This window comes from Pteropus medius, unplaced genomic scaffold (assembly GCF_902729225.1).
Source record: "Pteropus medius unplaced genomic scaffold, Ma_sr-lr_union100, whole genome shotgun sequence".
Taxonomy (NCBI): domain Eukaryota; kingdom Metazoa; phylum Chordata; class Mammalia; order Chiroptera; family Pteropodidae; genus Pteropus; species Pteropus medius.
The window spans coordinates 3,989,135-4,011,393 of NW_024342475.1; the positions used below are offsets into that span (position 1 = coordinate 3,989,135).

A 22,259-nucleotide genomic window follows, 5' to 3' on the forward strand; every position below is an offset into this window, starting at 1 on the left:
ACTCCGACTAATCCAGAGCCCACAGCCCAACCACCCTCTTTATTGGTTTCTCCAGGGCACTATCCCCCTGCCCAAGGCCAGGTACCAGATAACCAGATTCAGCCTCTGAACCCCAAGGACGGCCAAAATTATTCGAACTCATCCATTCCATGCCTACATGCCCTGCTTCGCCCATTCCTTCCCAAGAAACCACGAAAATATCTTCAGCCCACTAGTTTCCTCACTCGGTCCGCCTCCTGACCAACCCAGGTACTTCATGTAGCCTCCCCCGGACAGTGTGGGATTTGTGAATACAAAAAAAAATTGTCTTCTTAGTGGCAGCCATCTCTTGATCTGTTGGCTTGTTATTATTCCTAAATAATGAACATATCATTCCTAAAACTGACATATGCCTACATAATTACATCTAAAAGCTTTATCTGAAAACAAACCACTGGAACCTTAAGCTTGCAAAATGTTGTGAAAATAACACATGAAAAGAGGCTGGATGGATGAGATCATTTAATTGCTCCTACTTCTCTGATCAGGAAACAAAAACATTCATGGAAGACAACAACAATAAATACATAAAACCACAGAAGAACATAGTTGTACCCTTTTATTGGCACAGTAACTTTTCAGAGGCTGGTATGAATAAAAAGTTCCAAGTAGCAAGACACGATGATCTGATGTCACTGCTCAGAACCTCCCAATACCAGCGGAAGCACATCAATAAACAAGGCAGTTGCATTACAGGAGGGTTGAGGATATACAGTAGGTGAGCCATGCAGTGAAACTCTGAGAGGACAATTGTCTTGTGATGTAGCAATACTGCTTGAACCAGTAAATCTCGGCGTGCTTATTTGTACTGTAAAGACCTTTGAATGGATGTGACCCTTTCATTCTACCAGCTATGAATTTGAAGCCATATATGTTGAGTGACGGAAAATTTCCTGTAACCTACGCTGAAGTTGGGAGATGAAATTTAAGTAAGTAGCTCACAACCCCACATATCCAGAAATACGGGGCATAGGAAGGAACTGCCTCCTAATCAATGAATGAAATATCAAACATAGGACTCAGTCTGTATGTTTGCGGGCCTTGACACTGGCAAAGCTAAAACAACAACATAGTCTTGAGATTTTTAGGTATTTTCAGTTAAAAAATGGTAGGTGAAAGAAAAAAATGTAGAAATGATTTTTTTTTAATCTGTATTTTGAAGAAAGGGAGCACCACCAATTGCATAAAGTTATAAAAAACAGTAATAAACATGTAAATAATTTTCAGGTATGTAATTCCAATAAAACACAAACACCTACAAAGAAATAAAACATATGTCCTGTAGAGTGTATTATATTAAACGATTGGAGTACAATAAACGTGGGGTCGGACTATATAAAAACAAGTGTATAGTGTACATGGATCCTTCCTCTCCTCCACCACTCTTCCTTCCCTCTTCCACCTCATCCACACTTTTCACAGCCTTCCTTTAGTACCTGGGGGTAGCAGAGCCCTATAACCATGGAGACTGAAAATCAGAGTGTATTCCTGTAGAATGAGTAAGGACACACACACACACACACACACACACACACACACACACACACAGGGAATCTTGTGTATTTAACTTCTCTGTCCTGTGCTTTTCTGTGTAAATGTATGGAGAGAGCACCCAGCATGTATCAGAGGCAGCCTTCTGTCAATGCAGCCTGGAATCACTAGGCAGTTTTATCCTGTGAGTCAGTAGTTTGGACCACATCAAATGGTAGTGTCCCAAAACTCAGAAGGCAGCCTGCTGCAGGAGGCCCCTTCAGGCTTCTTTAGAAGAGTCGGCTTTTTGCAAGGAGGCGGAGGAGGCGCTCTGGGCTCTGAGTGCTGCAGTATTTGCTGCCAGTCTTCTCTTTCCTCGCAGAGCTTCCGCCTCCAGTCCAGGAGTTCCTGCAGGGCCACACTTTCATTCTCTGAGAGCCTCAGCTGATGGATTACCTGTGGGAGGAAAGAGGAGAAAAAAGGAGTAGCGCCAAATATGTACTGTGAATGAGCAAGAAATAAAATAGCAACACCTGGATGCCAAGGATCTGGATCAGGGCTGGACCAAGCATTCCCTATAAAACCTCCATTTGCACTCAGCAAATGGCTCCAGCTAGATTGGCTGTTGAGTTAAGATGATAAGCAGAACAAAATATTTAGGATTGGTACACTGGTTAACACGTGATTTACCTCCAAGTGACACAATAAAGAATCAAAAGTCTGTTTGCCTTCTGCCTTCGATTATTATATACATTCTTATGACACCCTGTACTTTTTCTTCATTTAATTTATTACAGTTGTAACTCTGTCTGATGTTTTTGGATTTCTCAGGTTTCACCCCATTCTAGGATCCACTTCGTCTGTGCACTGTTACTAGCCAACATCTTTTAAGGTAATGTGATCCTATTCTGACCACCATGTATTAACTCAAGGATGGACCCCCTACTCAGGAAGGCCCATTTCATAGTCAATGTTAACAGAGGACCACAGGAATATAAAAACTGTTTTAAGAGTTAGGTGTGGCAAGGGACAGCCTCTGAAATATCAAATGAGCTTAGTGGAGGCAGAGTAGCTGTGTTTGAGGAGGACACCTGCAACCTCACTGGTGTGTCAGTGCACAGATTTTGTGTCAATCGAAGCAGTGACCTAAACGAGCAGCTGTGTGCTCTCTCAGACCTTGAGACCACAGAGATAGGAATTTTAGAGGCCTTTGCAGGAGAGCATCAAAATGCGCATTTGTATTAGCTACTTCCTCTAGCTTCCTTAGGGCACTGGAAGAAAGACACCCTGGAGATTGAGCTTGCCCCCTGATGCAGCTAGGGTACTGCGGGACAAGCAGGTTATATTGCATTGGGCTCCCTCTTTTGCCAGCAACCAGCAATTTATAACAAGTGGACATTGTAGAAACCAATTTATCTGTTAATTCTAAAGCTAATATGCTGATTTGAAAAATGAGATTCTGGACATGGACAACAAATGAGAATGGGAATATTGGAAAGGATTTAGAAGAAATTTAGTTGGCTCATCCCACCTTCCAAAGCACCTACTTTGTTCCAGTGCCACTTCCCTCTTCTTTATTAAAACAAAAGAGAATAAAACAAAGCAGGACACAAGTGGTTGGCTCTTACGTGGAAACATACACTTGAAAAAAGCATGGGCAGTCAGTGACCCATGGACAATTCTAAAATCAACACCTTCACCTGGGTACCCGAGCCTATGGTTTACTCGTTTACTCGAGGAAGAAAATTTTAAAGCCTAGAATCAAGAAGATGGGCAGAATGTCGAAACGTAGTGTTAAAACACAGAAGCAGGGAGCTCAAACCCATATCCAGAGCTCATAAATTTTTGGAGCTGATTTTCAGCAAAATGAATTTTCCCAAATTGAATTGACAAGCAACCAGAAAAACAAAAACAAACAAACAAACAAAAACCTAAGTGTGGAAAACAGGACTGTGATTGTCCAATCCCTGAAGTAATCTCCAGGTATCAAGAGAAAGTGAGCTGCTGCTAAAGCAGCATGTCCTACTTAAAGGATATTTTTCTCTAGCCTGGAGGTTACTTCAGGACCTGGTAATGAGGCATTCTCCTGCTTGGGAGGGTCTTGTGGAAGTCAGGTTGCCTTTACTGTCAGAGAAGTGAGCCAAGAAAACAGGGTGGAGGGTGTACCTAAAAATTACTTATTTAATAAACAATTTAGAGTGCTAAATATGTGCCAGGTACTTCTCTAAGCACTTTACAAATGTTAAATCATGTGATTCTCCTAAGAACTCTATAAAGCAGTATTAGTATTTTATAGATGAAGAAACTGAGACACAGACAAGTTAAGAAATTTGCCCGAAGTCACATGGAAAATGGTGGCACCAGTCTAACTTCTTAACTATTACTTCACACTGCTATCATTTACCTAACAATTGTTGTCCAGGATCTGATATATGCTAAAGACAAGGGTCTTTGTACCACCTTCATTTCTCTTCATTTTCTAAATAGTATTTGAATGAAATCTGTATGTTTCCTTCACTAACATATTTTAGTTCCTCTATTTTCTCCACTAGTGTATGCAGTGTTGATTCCATTTAGCTTCAGTCTCATCTACTTTATGAATATTGAATATCTGTATATATGTTCCTTGGCACATATTCAGCATATAATAGCAACTTCTGAAAAATGCTGTGACTAAATTTATTTTTATGAGAGAATATTTAATTGATGGAAGGGTACCTCTACAATCTCAGTTGATTATTTCCCCCAAACTGCCTTGAGATATCATCTTTCTTAAGTAATACAATTTCATAATGATCTACTTAGAAACAAAACAAAAACTTCTACTTCTGCATAGATATTGTAGGTCATGGCAAGTTATTGTTCCCATCACAAAAATGATAAAAAATGGATTGATTATAAAAATCATATTTTTAAAACATCGTAAAACTCTGGCAAAACCGAGAACTAGAGATATTAAAATTCTGGATGGAGACACTTTCTGAGTGAACAGAAAAAAACCCATACAATATTTTACAGGTGCATGGGACTCAAGACACAAATTGGAAACTTGAGGATCTTCAAATGCATGGCCACTTTCCCAAAGGGAAATTTGTTAAGTTCTTCAACTTACATATTTATAAATGTATAAATAAGCAATGCCTTGGGCCAAAAGCTCATAAAAAGTAAAGTAGAATCTTCTACAATGATACAGATGCTTCAGAAGCAAAAAAAATAACAGGAGAGATGATAGCCTCAAGCACTTGACTAGTCTCATCTTCAAGACTTTCAGGCTTTAAAACTGAGTGGGGCACATGGCTGGAGGTGGGGCCTGGAGCTCCAAAATGCAGAACTGAAGCTACTGTAATGTTTCAGTGCCAAGGAACAAAGATCTGACAGGTTCTCAATCAGAGATGATCTCTCCCTGCCTTTGCTTCCTAACAGAGGATGGCGGAAGCCTTTTAGGTAGCAAACATTACTTTAGCATCTACAGTTTGTTTACACACAATGTATACTGTACAATCAGAAATTACTATTCATGTAAGGAGTCTAGAAAATTTATCAAAGATCAAAAGACAAAACAGATTCACGGATGACCCAGATTTAAAGTTAGTGGATAAAGATTTTAAAATACCTCTGATTAAATGTTTAAGAGAATAGAGAAAAAGATGGACAAATAGAAGAAATGATGGGATAGACGTAAACATAAAAAAAGTACCAGAAGTAGAAGAGATATAAAGAATATGGCAAACCAATCTTCAGAGATGTTTCCAAAATTTGTGGATAGCATCAATACAAACATTTCAGAAGCTCAGCAAACCACACAAAAGATAAGCACAGACACCATCATCAACAAAACAAACATACACAAGGCAGATGATATTAAAAATGCCAAAGGCCAAAGAAAATATACACAAAAAGCTTTAAAAAGCCAGAGGAAAAAGACACATTGCCTTCAAAGGAAGGACAATGAGAGTGAAAGCTGACTTCTAAACAGCAACACTGGAAGCCATAAAACTAATTGCAGGTTAAAGTATTGAAAGAAAGTAATTCAACCTAGAATCCTATACTCAAAAAAAAAAAAAAAAAAATCCCTCAAAATTAAAAGTGAAATAAAAATGTTTTTAGACATTCAAAAATGAGAAAATTGGCCATCAAAAGTCTTGTGTATATATTTTTTAAAGTGAAAGAAAATTATCCCAAATGAAAAAATGAAAGTTTAAGAGATAGAGACATCAGAACTAAACACGAGTAAATACAAATTATATGCTTGCAATGTCTCATAGACTTTAAATTATATGTAAAACAAAAATGGATGCCAACAATAACTATAAGAGGGGTTACGTGGAGTTAGAGATTCTAAGGTTCTAGTATTAGGAATATGGTAAAAGTAATAAAATCTGTTAACATGTAATAAGTCAAGGATGCATGTTTTATTCTCTAGTGAAACTACAAAGGACTAGTGAAATAATGTATAATTAATAAGTTAATATAAGGGAAACGTGAAATAATAAATATTCAATTAATCTAAGCAAAAGCAAGAAGGGTATAAAAAGAATATACAAATGGAGGCCGACTCCTAACAAAACCGAGTAAAGCATAACTACTAGACAGACAATTCAAATCTCTACCCAGCAGTTGGCTTTGCTCTTCCATGGCCTGATGACATGTGCTGGATTTATCTTCGTGTTGGTGTGAGTGTACAACTCTGTCTTCATACAAAGAACAAAATATATCCATTCTTCTCAATCCTAAACTCTTTTCAGCAGCTTTTCATAATGACCAAAAACATATACTAGGACCTTCATAATAGGAACAGATTTACAGTTAGTCACTGCATAGAAGCAGTGCCAATCCGCTGAGAGTGACTTTCAGTGGCTATTCATATGAACTAGAATTGTGGAAAGAAATTTTGATATAAAATGTCCCAAAGCCCCCAATTCAGTGCTTCACTGAAAAAAAAAATAAAATGCTCTCTATCTTTTCAAAGCATTTCAATGTTTATTAAAAATATCTGAATTCCCAAGTATACTATAAAAGGTGAAACTTATATACACAAATCATTAGAAAGCACTTTCTTAATGAGGATATTGATGTCTTAAATAATGTATTGAGTAGAGAATCAACAACCAAGAGCTTTCTGTGGTTTCTTGATAAGCGAAAATTTGACTGATGTTTGCAATAATCAGCTAATGCTCAGGATAAACCCTTTCATTGAGAGATCCATGGAACTTTAGAACTTTATTTTCTATTATGGAGATTAATAGATATTGAGTAAAATCTAATAGATATATAAAGATAGTTGCTAGAATGGCATAAATGAGATGTTAAAATATTAATAGTATTGATCTTCATTTAAAAAAAGCAAAAACAAAGAATCTTCACTTGTTCTGTCTTAAATGAAGGTTAAAATTCTGCATATGATAGGTCATTACTTTCAATACAGTAAAGTTCAGAGGGCATTTTAAAATTACAATCTGAGAGACAATAAATAGAAGAGCATAAGATGAGGATAGTATGCCCTGACTAATGATGTCTGCTTTATTTAGATGTATTCAATTTATTTGGTTGTGAGGCTTAAGAATCATATTTGTTACAGAAAGTGAAACAGCTTTAATATTTTAGAATCGCAAACAAAGACAACTATAAATCCTACTTAAATGGCGGTCAAATAATATATAAGCAACAGAAAATATTTACAATATTCCTCAGCACTGTAAAAATATCTAACTCGATGTTACTCCATTTTTAAAAATTCCATGTCCCATTGCTAATAACAAAAACCCTTACAGGTTCTCTTATTATTATTTAATATTTCACAGTAAATTAAATATTACCATTAAAAAGGTAATCATAGTTTTCTAATAAGAATTTTAGTTTTTATATTGAAAAGGAACCATTTCTTTTCATAAAGATAAGAAACGACTCTGGGGATTAGGGATGCTGCTAGCAATGTGGTCTTGGAGTCAGCTGGCTTCACACCAGGTCTCATTTATCCGAGTTTGTTTGTAGAACAAGGATGCCATACTAGTGTGTTTGAACTTAAATCTTGTTTTCCATGGCTTTAAAAGATACATTTCCACCCCAAGTCACCATTTCAGATAGCTAGTCATTTGTTTTATTTTCTGGCATGTTTTACATAATAGTGTTGACATGCAAAATTATTTTCTTTCAGAACCAGAAGGAAAGTGTTATAACTGGAAAAGTAAAAAGCATCCCACAGCTATGAAACTTTGGAAGTCTACATTGTATTTCTTCTGTCTTCTATGAATGTGACAAATGCCCTGCTTTTAAAAGATCTTTTAGACATGTAAATCACACAAGTATCTTAAAGTGTTGCACATGGCATAGAGATGGAGTGAGCTACAAAGGGGGGGTTATTTTTCAAACTTTTTCTTTTTTTAGCATTTACCTGGGAAAGGAAGTTCTATGGAAGGGTCTGTAGAGACTTCAAAGAGGCAATAACTTTTCATTTAAATTTTGAAAAATGAGATGGTCAACTAGTTGGAAAAGAGGGAAAGAAAAGTCAGGAGGAGGTGTTTCCACAGGGCTTGATGTAGACAAGTGCCAGTAATGACAGTGACCTTCATCTTTAATAGGGAATCACAAATCTATGATGACTTAGAGGTTGGTTTGAGCAGATGGTATGGCTGACAAACTCAAACTCCTGAGTCAGAGTGCCTGGATTGGAATACTAAATTTGCCACCAAATGGTTGTATAACCTTGAGCAAGTCTATCAGCTTTTTCATCTGTAAAGTGGGATTACAGTAATAATCTACCTCAAAAGGATGAGTGGGCAAGGATTACATCAGTAACTATGTGGGCTACTTAAAAGTGAGTGCTCTGTAAACGTGGGCTAATATAATTTTGTCATTGTTAGCTCTTTGCCTTGAGAAAATCTCTAAATATTCTGAATTATAATTACCCTGATGACTCAATCAGACACTGTTAAATGAAAGCACTTCTTACAATTTATGATCCTATATAAATATAGTTTTTTCCTTATTAATAAGAAGCACTTCAAATACTGAGCAACACATTGGATTTATGGTATAACTATGATTTACAAATGATTTAAAATTAAAACTTATACAGGAAGAAAATGATGAAAGATCTCAAGGTTTTTTAAATTTTAGGAGTAAGATAAAAAAGGTATACAAATACTTCACTGAGTAATTTAAACAACTGTTAAATGTTTTTATATTGAGATTTGTATATGTATTTTTTGAGGTCCTCAATTTCTTCATTAAAGTTTTTTACACTTTTATTTTTAAGACAGATTTTTTTAAAAGTAATGTAATTATTCTTTAGATCATTTGAATATCTACTTTTTAAGCTAACACTCAGTGAGATTTTATTTTCTGACTTTATATTTTATTTACAAGCATACTGACAAGTAATATTATTTATATTGTACAGGTTAATGAGAAAAGAGTAAATATGCAAGTAAGGCATTCTATTCTCCTCCAAGAAAAAAGTAATGGATTTGACAGCGTAGGGTAAATTGCCCAGTAGTTCGAATAGATAAAAAGTGATAGAGTCTTGGGTAAAACCAATGGCATAAGGTGGTAGAAACATACTGAAGTTCATGGAATCTGAGTCAGTATTATATTCATATTTTCAACAGTATTTTCATGTCAGCTAAGTAAGATCATGCTTATTATAAAATGTGAATTTCATCTTTTTTTGCTTTTGTAGGTTCTACTGAATTTTTAAATTTGCTTTGGCTTTACAGATGTAATGAGAGCTAAAAGGATAAAGAGATTTTAGGTAACAATGTATGCATATACTTAATTAACATTATAATAAAATAATTTAAGAAATATTCAAAGGCAAGAACAATTTCTTTTTCATTTTAAAAGGGTCATATATATTATGAAAGTGAGAAAAATGCTGATTGATGTGGGTAGAATTCCCTGTGGGTAGAATTAGTTACTGCTTGACAAGACTATGGGTGTCCTTTAGAGTCCACAATGAGGAAATTAATCTCTGCCCAGCACAATGCATGTGGTGCACTTACTTAGAGGGTTTAAATGGAGCTAATGTATGAATGCCTGGATGCATGTTCGAGAAAAGGAACAAATGTTATCACAGTACAGGCATACCACATTTTATTGCACTTCCCTTTACTGCTCTCCACAGATAATTTTTTTTTTTTTTTACAAACTGAAGGTGTGTGGCAACTCTGAGTTGAGCAAGTCTATAGGTGCCACTTTTCCCAACTGGCTCAAATGATGGCTAGCACTTTTTAGCAATATAATATTTTTTAAATAGTGTGTATGTACATTGTTTTTATTTATTTCTTTTTTTTTTAGACATGCTACTGACCTTTTAATAGACTACAGTATAGTGTAAACAACTTTTATGTGCACTGGGAAACCAAAAAATTTGTGTGACTTGCTTTATTGTGATATTGCTTTATTGCAGTGGTCTGGAACCTAACCTGTAATCTCTCTGAGGTATGTCTGTATATTAGACTTGTAATTTCATTTTTTTTTGGAAACTTAGAGGCAACTGGGTACCTCACCTCCATCAAAGTCACGAAAGGGAAAGGAATAGCATGCCTTTAAGAAATGTCAGACTGACCCTGGACAAATTCTCATACTTGAGATTAAGTTTACATCTCACAGATTCAGATAATGCTACAAAGCCCTGGGAACTTATTAAAAATGTTCTGCTGCTCTGAAATCACATAGGGTGTGGGTGGTCCCAGACCCATCGGTTACTCTGGATTCAGACATGCCCAGATGGGTTTGAATGGCTGCTGAGTGGGATCACTGAATAGACTGGGACTTACCACAGACTTTCAGGGTGGCTAAAGAATGCAATGCCTTAACCGACCAAATAAGCTTATCCTATGCTATGGTCTGAATGTTTGTGTTCCCCCAAATTCACATATTGGAATCCTAAAGCTCAGTGTAATGGCATTAGGAGGTGGGGCCCTCTGGAAAGTGATTTAGGTGATAAGGGTGGAACCCTCATGAATGGGATTAGTGCTCTTATAAAAGAAATCTCTCAGGGCTTCCTTGCCACTTTTGCCATGCGAGGACTCAGTGACAAGTCTGTGACCTGGAAAACCACCCTCATTGGATCATGCTGAATACTAGCCTTCAGAACTGTGAGAAATGAATTTCTGCTGTTCATAAGCCACCTGGTCTGTGGTACTTTGTTACAACAACCTGAAAAGACTAAGACATCTTATGCCCACAATTATTATATTTAGATGGCATGGAAAAAAAATGGTTTTACTTTATAATAGGTATACAATCCAAGCTTCTAGAAAGGGTACATGCTATCTGTCAGCTTAACAGTCTTTGAAAACAAAACTTGTTGATGGAGAATCTAATAACATATTAGAAATTATTATGTGATTTTTATTTTTAAATTTAACATTTGAAAGAGATCTGAAAGCTTCAGAACTTAGGCACCGCTTGTGATTCAGTATGAGAAAGCACTGAGACACAGCTTACTGGGAGTTGGGACAATCTGATCCCTCAAAAAAACTTACAACAGGACCCGCTCCACAACCACTGGAGGCCAGGTAGGATCACCCAAGTCCGTCCCTACCCCACCACCATGTAGGTTGCACTTAATGGGAGGTCGGTATTTTTAATTTACACTCTCTCCTCCGTCAGTTTAGACCACTTAAAATGTGGCCTTTGTTGCATAGCTATAGTTTCATATTCCCCATTCAGTCTTAAGGAAGGATTACAGAAGGGAGAAGCTAAGTCATCTACCTTTAATAAATAGACATGCCTCTTAACACCCCATTTCAAGTTTGCAGCACATGTGAACAGATACAGAAATGATCCTGTTCCAAACCCATTTCCTTGAGGGCTAGGATACTCATTCTCAAACAAAATCCCTTCCTTTTAGCAGGTTTTTGACAAGATTCCTTCATTGAAACAGTAATCCTTAGAAAATAGTGCTACTTAAGATACTGGTGATTACTACCCTGACAGCTCAGTATGGGGGTTAAAAAATGCTTTTATTCTGTTATTGGGAAAATCTTGCTGATTTGATATTTAGCAGTTCAAGATGTGAATCTAGTTTCCATTTCTCCAGCTGGATTTTTAAAGTATTTATGTTTTCTAATGTCTAAGAGTTTGATCAAGAAATGTAAAGACTGAGTTTACTCATGTTCTACATCCGAAGTGGGACATTTATAATTAGTTAACTTATTTTCAAGGGTTAAAAACCACTAAATCTCTCATAGCTTAGAGGGAAATGCATGATGTTTTAAAGGCTTGATGAGGTTTATTACTTATATATTTATTTATTAATTTTTAATAGTTGTCTATTGTGTCTTTAATAGAGATCTATGAGATAAACTAATTAAAAATGAGATATAGATTTTCTTTACTTCCCATGGATATGCATGTCTATGAATAATATTAAAAATGAAAATTAATAATTTGCTGATTTTTATTTTAAGTCTTTCCCCTCTAGGATAAAAATAGGCTTTGTTAAATAATTCATATGTAAAATTATGTTGCTGTTCATTTGTCACAAAATTGATTTTTCTATTGACTATTCACCCAAAGGTGAAAAGAGGCATTTACTGACATTTATGGAAATTAAAAGAAGGCAACATCTTGGCTGACCAAATAGTGAATGTTAGTGTTTCAAATGCAAATCTCATTTTCACTTGATGCTAACAAGATGTTGGAGGGAAAATGTTAAAAAATAAAACTTGAAAATAACAATTTGTAAAACCAAAGTTTATCTAAATACATCCTAAAGGTGTGGCATAAAATAAAATGTGATTCAAAAGCGTCTTTAATTAAAGGGTTGTATATTTCCATACTTCCAAAAAAATCAAGATAATGATTTGAAAGTGAAAATAGCATTTCTGGTTTAGACAGAGAAGAGTTGATTCTTACTAATTTAGAAATAGTCATTTATACAGCAGTCCAATTAAGCTCCATTCTTGTTATTTTGTTCCTTTTGTTGCCAAGGGTTAAATAAAGGGAAAAATATCCCTCATAAGGTTTGTTACAAGTTCTATTGGAAATAAGAGTAGAGTAGCTATATTTGGACAACCAACAGTGAAGGAGAGGAGACAGAATTCTAATTTTTCATGTTATCTGTACCTATTGATTTCTTTAAAATAATAACTTCTGTTCTTTACTTTTATAAGAAGTAATATTATATTGGAACACATTTAATATAATTTAAATGGACATTTATTTGCATTTTGCAGCTGATTTTAAGTATATAACTATGAATAAAAATAGACTCTGATGAATAAATACGTTTCTTTCTATTAATGGAAAGTTATAAAGTAGAAATTTATGATTACACAGCACATGATGCAATATAATTAATTTGTGACATTTCAGGATATGAATTTTGTATGAGCTCTGGTCTCTTATCTCAATTTATTTAAAAAACATGGCAGTATAAGTGACTAGTAGATTGTAGCAAAAATTGATAACATATATTTAGAGTATGCTTATAGTAATGACATATTATAGTAATGGGGTGCAAATCCAGGGACTATATAGAAAAACATAAATCTATTATATTAGAAACATAGAAAATAAGAGTATTATAATTCCTTTTAAAATATTTTTCTTGAAATTATAAGGGAGACTCACTGCAAACACCAGGAGATATTACTGAGGAAAATTAATCTACTAAATTTTCTCTATAAAAAATAAATCTGTTCATATAATTTTCTCATTCAAAAATCTTCAATGCTGCTGCCTCGCCTTAGTCTAAACAATCAAGTCCACATACCTTAGCATATTACATAAAGTCCTATATTTTCTGGCCACATCAATGATTCCAGCTTCATCATCATCTATTTTTACCTAGACTCTATATGTCAGCCCAATCTGATGCACTGAAAACGTACTTTGTGATTTTATTTATCTTCTGTACAACAGTCCTATTCGTACATCTAAAGATATAATCCTCTGAATTTCTAAAGCCCATTTCCAAACGTCATCTTCATGATACTGTTTTATATTCTTGAAGCATTTTCACATATTATTCTAATAGATTCTCATAACTATGTGAAATAAGCAAGTTATTTCACAGATGCTGAAATTCATCTTTAAAGCTCAAATTCACTTAGCTAGTAAGTGGTAGGGTCAGACACAAACTTAAATACATTCAGTTTAGTTGATCTTCTTAGGTACTAATTACATTGCCCTCAAAGTAGTTTTCTTTGTCTGCTAATCAATGAAGATATGTACTTTAAATGATTATAAAATGGAAGGTGCTATGATGAGTTCTACAGGACTTAGAATCACACAATATGACCTCCTCCTGCAAGAAGCATTTGTTCAAATTGAGCAATGAGACATACATACATAAAGAATTAAATGAATAAATGCTTAAATAGGACATGAAAGCAAAAATGTCACAATGAAGCACAGCATTAATTGACTAATAAATTATATACATAATTACTGTTGTTGGGATATAGAGGAGACATGACTCATTTCAAAGGCAATATGGCCAAGAAATTCATATTAGGCTGTGGGATTTTCTTTTGGATTAAAAGGATGAGTAGGATGCATAAAGGAGAAAGGACATTTGGGTTGCGTGGTATAAGTAATGATGTTCATACTTTTGTGCATGTCTGCATTTACAGTTACAAAAAAGAAAAGAGAAAAACACAGTGCAATGTGGTGAACAACTTGAGAGCTGGCTTTGAACTAACAATAGAGCTGTGAACAAGTCTTTCCTCGCTTGTTGGATTAGCCAGTATCTTAATTTGCATTGTTCTGTAAGACACAGTTTTACCTGTTAAGTTATTCATTCTTCAAGACATTTTTTTTTTTCTGGAAAGAACCACAATCTGTATGTTATGGTGTTAAATTAAATAAGAATGAAGAAAACCATTGTATTAAACTCAATTAAAAAAAAAAAACAAAACTATTAACCTAATCCAAAAAGATTTAAAAAAAACAGCTATAATTAGGAAAGGAGCATAGTTTAGCAACTCTACTGGCCATGGAATTTACTGCATGAGGGAAAGTATCCCCTCTGTCATCAACCTTGATTTTCCCTCCAAATTATAGTTACCATTTAGAGTCATCTACTTCGGAACTAGAGATAAGAGAGACAATATTTTATAATCATTCAATCAAAAAGTTTCTAAAAATATTAACTTGTTATAGAGAACTAACTTTGTCCCTGGAGAAAATTAAGTCCATCGATTCTTAGAAATTTCTGAGAGACTAGTTGTTAATGAGTTACAAGCTTTAGTTTTATATATATGTGTAACTTGTTGGGAGCACCATTGATCATTATTTTGTATTAAAATATCTAATAATCAATATTCCAATAATTTTATCATCAGAAGATATAAACAGGCACAATTTTTATTATTTTAAAGAATAAGGATGGCTAAATAATGGAGGCTAAACTTAGTTAAGTATTATAAATAGTAACGCTCAGCAGCATGTAAAACATTAAAACATTAAACATGTAAAACATGTAAAATATTAAACCAAATAAATGTTGAAGGGTGTCAGTGTTACCCAAGATGCTATAACAGGCAGACCACAAATACTAGTGGCTTCACACAGAAGTATATTGTTCATATTAAGGCCAAAATGGGTGTGTGTTTCTGATCAGTGGATTATCTTGCATGTTGTCATGAGTGTACTTTGCATACTCTTGGGTCATGGAGTATTCTATATCCGGCTTTTGGATAAGAAAGGACATAGAATATTCATAGGCAAAGGGAGGTTTGCATGGGTTAAGCTCGGAGGTGGATCACATCCATTTCACTGGCTAGATCTCAGTTAATATGACTACTCCTAATCACAAGGCAGGCTGGGAAATGTAGTCTAACTATGTGCTTAAAAAGAAATGAATTTGGTGGGCACAGTGTCTGCCACTGTGATCCTGGGGAGTCAATTACAGTGTCCTTAAGATATAGTCATGGTAAATCATGCAGGTATAATGCTAGGGAAAAATAGGGAAAGGAAGGCATATTTTAGGAAAGATTAAGAAGGAAAAGAGAAGATTGCCAAAGTAGGCAACATATAAGAGAGCAAATCTTTTTAATCAAAGCTTCATTCTAAAAATAGATAATAAAAATCACCTACGAGTGTATAACATTAATTTAAATCCACTTGGGCTTCAAAATCTAGGCTTTTTATATCATTGACTTCATGACATTTCTTTGCAATGTCACAGTTCTTTTTTTTTTTAGAACCTATTTCTGACAGAGTCAGAAATACAAAATGAAAGTTTCAAATAATAATATAATCATAGAGATCAGAGAAGAATCAGGTCTCAAGGTTTCCTAAAGTCAAAAAATAAATGCCGTCATCATCGTTACCTGATTATGTTTGAGCACAATGGAAAAAAAGGCACTACACTAAACGAGTAACAGAATGTGGGGCCCAAGTGCCCAGATGTCTCCCTCCCAGTTAGTTCTCTGTTACCTCGAGCAGTTATAGAGCTATTCGTCTCATATTTTCCACTTACAAAAAGGGCAAATATTTACCCTTTACTTGTATTCTAAGCAAACTAAAGTTTCTAAAAATGGTAAATGATTTTGAAGATAATACAATATAGTCATAATCGATATGTAGTTTATAACTTAAAAGGACCCCTTTTCTTGAATTAACATTTTATGATTAATGGTAATTTCAACTTCTCTTCATTTCAACATCTATTAATATGTGGAATTACTCCGCACTAGCCACGCTGGTCATCTTATGATTCGGACATGCTTCTGTTCCAGGGCCTTTACTGTTCCCGAACCTGAAATGCTTTCCCTTGATGTCAGCTAACTTTCTGAATTCCTTACTTTATGTTTGCTCAATGAAGTTTTTTGACAACCTGATTTAAACTCATAACTCAACCCTCCTCCACATCATTCTGGTCACTCCTAGTCCCCTACCTACCCTGTTTTAGTTTTTAAAAAATATTTTTACATAACCCCTTCATCCGTCCATGGGAGATACATTCCAAGGCTCCGAATAGATGCCAGAAACCGTGGATAGAGCTAACAAGCACTTTACAGCTTTTTTTGGCACATTGGAGTTGCCGGCATCGTTATTCTTGCCGGCATCATTATTCTTGCACGTTGGGGGCTGTAATTAAGTAAAATAAGGATTACTTGAACACAAGCACTTAGATACTATGACAGTTGATCTGATAACTGAGAGGGCTATTAAGTGACTAACGGGGCGGGATGATTCACATCGCAGGCGGCACTGGGTGGGAGAGCGCGAAATTTCATTGTGTTACTCAGAAACAGCATGATATTTAAAACTTATAAATTGTTTATTTCTAGAATTTTCCATTTAAAATTTTTGAAATGCAGTTGACTGTGGGTGACCTAAATCACAAATAAGAAAGGACTGCTGTATTACTTTTAAGAATATTATACATTTAAAAGGTAAAGGGATTAAGAAGTACAAATTGGTAGCTATAAAATGGTAATGGGGATATAAAGTACAACATAAGAAATATAGTCAATAATATTATAATAACTATGTATAATGCCAGATGGGTACTGGACTAATCGGGGGATCATTTCATAAATTATATAAATGTCTAACCACTGTGCTGAAACTAATATAAAATAATATTGAATGTCAAATGTAATTGGAAAAAAAATACTATGCATTTTATTTAATTACTTTTTGTTTGATCTCCCATGCTAGAATTTAACTTCCATGAGGGCAAGGGTGTTTGTTTTATAGACCAAGGTATCCCAAATGCCTAGATCTGTGCCTGGCACAAGTAGATCCTCAATAATATTGGTTGAATAACTGAATAAATGAACATCTGAAATTCAATTGTATTCAATCCACTTTCTTAGAATTCAAAATTCTATACGTGTATTGTTATATACTTTACATTGTCTTATGTACTATGCATAAATCCATACATATAATATAACAATTAGTTATATACATTAAAACCATGCATATTATTCCCCATGAGCAATATAAGGGATCTTCCAAAATCAATCATTTTTTATTGTGACTTTCACATTACTTGTCAACTTCAGAACCTAATTACCATATAAAATGTGACATTAATATCCTCCGGTCAGTGATGCAACTGCCTGTAATCCTACTTACCAAGTCTACTGGTACATTTTTAACATGAAGGTGAATTAAAATATTTGATGAAGTTAGGAAATAATTCATCAGTCTGTTTCTTTTAATTCTTCTGAGGCTGCTGCTGGTTGAGAATTACGTAGAGCTGACAATTTTATTAAGTGCTTTGTTTTTGGAATATAAAAATGATTAAGATGCATTAGTGCGTTCTCTATATGCTTAAAAGTCTGTTCGGGTCTACAAACACACATGATTATAATACAACAAAATAAGTTATATAAAAGAGATTTGCATTACAGAATTTCAGGAATCAATTTATAGCGGAAACTACTTTGCTTGGCAAGGGGGCTCAAGGAATTCTATCAAGAAAAGTAATATTAAAGAAGAGTAATATTAAAGCCAGAGATAAACGTGGAGAAAAGTCCACTTCTGGCAATGTACTCAGCATTAGGAGGAAGTCAACAGTATGGTATTATTTAGTATAAGGCATGGAACAATTATCAGTACAAAAAATATAAAATTACATTGCTAATTTACGCTATTCTCAAAAAACAAATTCCAAGTAGCTTAAAGTCCTAAATGTAAAAAACAAACCTTAACTATATACATGTATCTTAAAATATATCTAGAAAGATATCTTTATAGCAACAGAATAAGAGATATTTTTCTTTTTTTTTTCCCTTAATAAGAAAGATTTTCTTGAATAGGATAAGGAAAGCACAACCCATAAGGTTAAGAATCAATCAATTTGACTACATTAGCATAATAAATTTATGTGTGATAAATACATAGGCTGGGCTAAGATGAAGTAAGCTCACTACATCCTATTTCTCTCATTGATTATAACTAAAACTTTGGATAAAATATACAAACAGCAATCTGAACACTCAGAAAAGTAAACAAAAACAAGTGATTTGTTGAGGGAATCAAAACTTGGAGAACGAAAGCAGAAACAGGACATGCTCAGATTAAAGAAAACAAAAAGAATTTTTAGACCTTCTGAGAATGAAATGCTAAAGGAGGTTCTTCTGGGTGAAGTGAATGATAGTGGAAGGAAACATCTCCAGGAATGAAAGAGAGCCACCAAAATGTTAAGTCATGGGGTCATAGAGAAGATGATTTTTCTCCACTAAAGTTGTCTAAAACCTGTATGACTATTGAACTTAAAGTTATAACTTTGAGAGAACACATTCAATGTATCTAAATGTAATGTGTGTGACAACTATAAAGTAAAACTCAATAATGGAAGTTAAAAGGAACATTTCGTAGGCATTTGGTGATTGTAGCACCATGGACCCAAGCGTGTGTGGTTTGGAAGCACACAGTGCACATGCAGCAGAAGGCAATGGTAAACCACTGCTGCGTTTTCTTTTCTTATCCTTTTTTCCCCCCAGTTATTGGGGAAGAGCAGAGAACAAGTACTAATAGCCTTGTGGCCAATGACGTAACTAGACCAAAGGCAGAAGACTGTCGAGGTGCACCAAGGCGAAAGGACAACGCAATGCTGCACCACACGTACAATTGAACGTGGAACCTAAGCAGCACAAAGCAAGGTAAACTGAAGACCGTAAAGCAAGAAGGGGAACATCTAAACATTGTAGTGCTTGTTGTTAGGAAGCTAAAATGGACTGGTATGGGACATTCCCAGTCAGGCAAACACAAAGTGTTCTACTCTGGCAGTGAGAAACTTGGAAGAAACAGAGAATGGCTTTAATATGGAGGCAAGATGTAGCACAGGCAGTTAAGGGTTACAATACAAGGTCAGTCTGAATAATATCAATCAGATTTCTAGGAAAACCTATTAACTTAATCATTACTCAAGTCTATATGCCAACTACAGAGGCTGAAGAAGATGAAACAGAAAGCTTTTATGCAAGTATTTAAGAAGAAATCGATCATATACCAAAACAAGGCATGCTGACAATTATAGGTGATAGGAATGCAAAAGTAGGAAATAAAGCAGAATTGAATGTTGTCAGAAAATTTGGGCAAGGGGTCAGGAATGAAGCAGGAGATTGGCTCGTGGATTTCTGTGAAGTCAACAACTTGTCCATCACAAACGCATGCTTCAAACAACCGAACAGATGACTATATACATGATGGCCAAGTTACCAGATGTCCAATAGAAATCAAAATAGACTATGTATTTGGAAGCAGGAGATAGAGAAGATGTATTCTCTCTGCCAAAACAAGACCTGGAGCAGATTGTGGTAATGCCCACAAACTGTTAATATCAAACATTAGAGTAACGCTGAAGAAGAGCACTGAAAGAAATGTAGTGCCCAAATCTAATGCTAATAACATTCCTGATGGATTTAAACTCCACATAAAGACAGATTTGCACAGCTAAACTTAAATGACCAAGAAATAGAAGAACTGGGACCGAAACTAGAAATAATACTAGGGATGAATGCAAATAGACAATGCTGGAAGTATAAAGGAAAGAAAAATTTAGACAGATGACAGAAGAAACGCTAAAATTTGTCAAAGACAGGTGAGAGGCAAAAGTAAAAGGTGATATAAACAAAGTTAGAATCCTGAACATAGCTTTTCAATGACTATCATGTGAAGATAAAGAGCACAATTACAATAGTTAATGTGAGGAGGTAGAAAAGAAAAACAAGAAGAGACTGCTACAGAAGATTCAAGAAAATAAAAGAGAAATTCAAACCTAGACTAGGAATGCTGAACAACCAATAGGGAAGCACACCATCTGACCAAGAGAAAATAAAGGGAAGGTAGAAACAGAATCCTGAAGATCTATACAGAAGAGACAAAAGGATGACAGATATCTTTGAAAAAGATTCCTATGAGGAAGAACCTGTAATTATAGAAAGTGAAATGAAAACTGCCCTGAAACTATTGGGAAAAAATAAATCACCAGAAGTACATGGGATACCAATAGAATTATTTCAAACCACAGAGACTGAATCTGTCAAAATTCTAACAAGAATAGAACAACAAATATGGCAACAAAACAATGACCTACATGCATTCAATATACATCCCAATTTTCAAGAAAGGAGATGCCAGGGAGTGCAGTAACTATAGGGCCATGGCTCTAGTTTCCCGTGCAAGTAACATGGATGTTCAAGCTGGATTCTAGTTGTAAATATATGCTGGATACTGGGTGCTCCAAAGACTTTCAGAAGGTTAGGCTGTGATTTATAGACTACAGTAAAGCTTTTGACTGCATGGACAATGAAAACCTTGGGTTACTCTGAAAAAAATGGTTGTGCTTCTGCCCTTGATTGTCCTGATGAGTAAACCTATATAGTGGGTAGTCACTGTCAGGACAGAATATGGAGAGACTAAATGGTTTCCTACAGGGAAAGGTATCAGACAAGTGTGCATTTTATCTCCCTATTTGTTTAATCTGTACATAGGACATATCATATGAAAAAATAAGCTAAACTCAGTGGGAAAGAGTGAAAATTGTTGGAAGAAATATCAATAACTTAAGATATACAGAAGACACTCTTACTGGCAGAAAGTAGCAATGATTTGAAACAGCTTCTGACGAAAGTGGAAAAAGAAAGTGAGAAAGCAGGATCATATTTGAAGGTTAAGAGGACAAAAATCATGGCTACACAAGAAGTACAAAACTTTAACACAGAAAATGATACCAAAATTGTTAAAGATTTTGCTTACCTTGGTTAAATCATCAATTCAAAGGGAGACTGCAGGCAAGAAATCAAGAGAAGGCCAAGACTTGGAAGAAGTGGGAAAGATCACCAAGAGCAAAGATGTGTCATTAGAGACCAAGGCTAAGATCATCCACACTGTCATATTGCCAGTTACTATGTACAGATGTGAAAGTTGCACAGTGAAGAAGGCCGAGAGGAAAAAATAGATTAATTTGCAATACAGTATTGTAGGAGAATTCTATGGATACCCTGGACGACTAGAAAGATGAACAAGTGGGTTCTAGAACAAATTAAGCCTAAATGACAAACTCTGAAAGTGCAATTATGAATGGAGGCTTATGCACTGACTTCATGGTGGGATTCGTCTCAGTGCAGCAGGCAGGAATGGGATCAGGACCTGGAATATATATTTCTCTAGAAATATGGTGCCAGAACAAATATAGCAAAATGTTAAGATTTACTGAAGTTCAGCGTTTTACTAATCACTGTCACTTTTTCCCCTAAGTTTATAATATACCATAACAAAACGTTTTTGAAAATCACGAACATGACATTCTGTATCAAAATTCCAGGTAAGTGTTGGATCCTGCTGATTCAGTCTAATTGCTTACATATTTTAGGTAGTGTCTATTCTTTTAGAGTCAGAATTGATGTTCAGAATAATGACCTTGAAAAAAAAGAAATACCATGATAACAATACCAAACACTTTTTGAGCACTTATTATATTGCAGGCAGCATGCTTGACATATATTCTTTTTAATCAATCTGAAAAATAATTACTACTTTCTAGAACCACATGTTAAATAACAGATATGGAACTCATACCTGCTATTTTTCTTTTCTTTCTTTAATTTAAAAAAATAAATCAAATTAATATTGAAAGTCTAAGTTAACTAGAATTTAAAATTAACTCCATTATCTCAGTTGCATTGTCACTCCCTCCCTTATGTAATAGTGTTGGCTAACTGCAGCTTTCCCGTCTGGAAGGTGAGCCTGCAGAGATATCTAAGACCTTTTTCCTCTTTAAAAACATAGTCACAATTCTGATCTCTTATTCTTTTAATATTTCTTACGATTGA

At 34.9% G+C, this 22,259-nt stretch overlaps 1 protein-coding gene across 7 annotated transcripts in view; it reads right to left on the reverse strand.

Moving 5' to 3' along the window:
• Positions 1–484: 484 nt before the first annotated feature.
• The window catches only part of MYO16 (myosin XVI), a 513,348-nt gene continuing 491,573 nt past the window's right edge, over positions 485–22,259 (reverse strand). For 5 of the 7 annotated variants that reach the window (XM_039866287.1, XM_039866291.1, XM_039866293.1 and 2 more), the window contains one exon: positions 485–1,965. In XM_039866287.1, the coding sequence (XP_039722221.1) occupies positions 1,738–1,965 (228 nt within the window). In that variant the 3' untranslated portion in view covers positions 485–1,737. The remainder of the gene's footprint in view (positions 1,966–22,259) is intronic. The other 2 variants (XM_039866290.1, XM_039866288.1) reach the window with 1 other exon arrangement.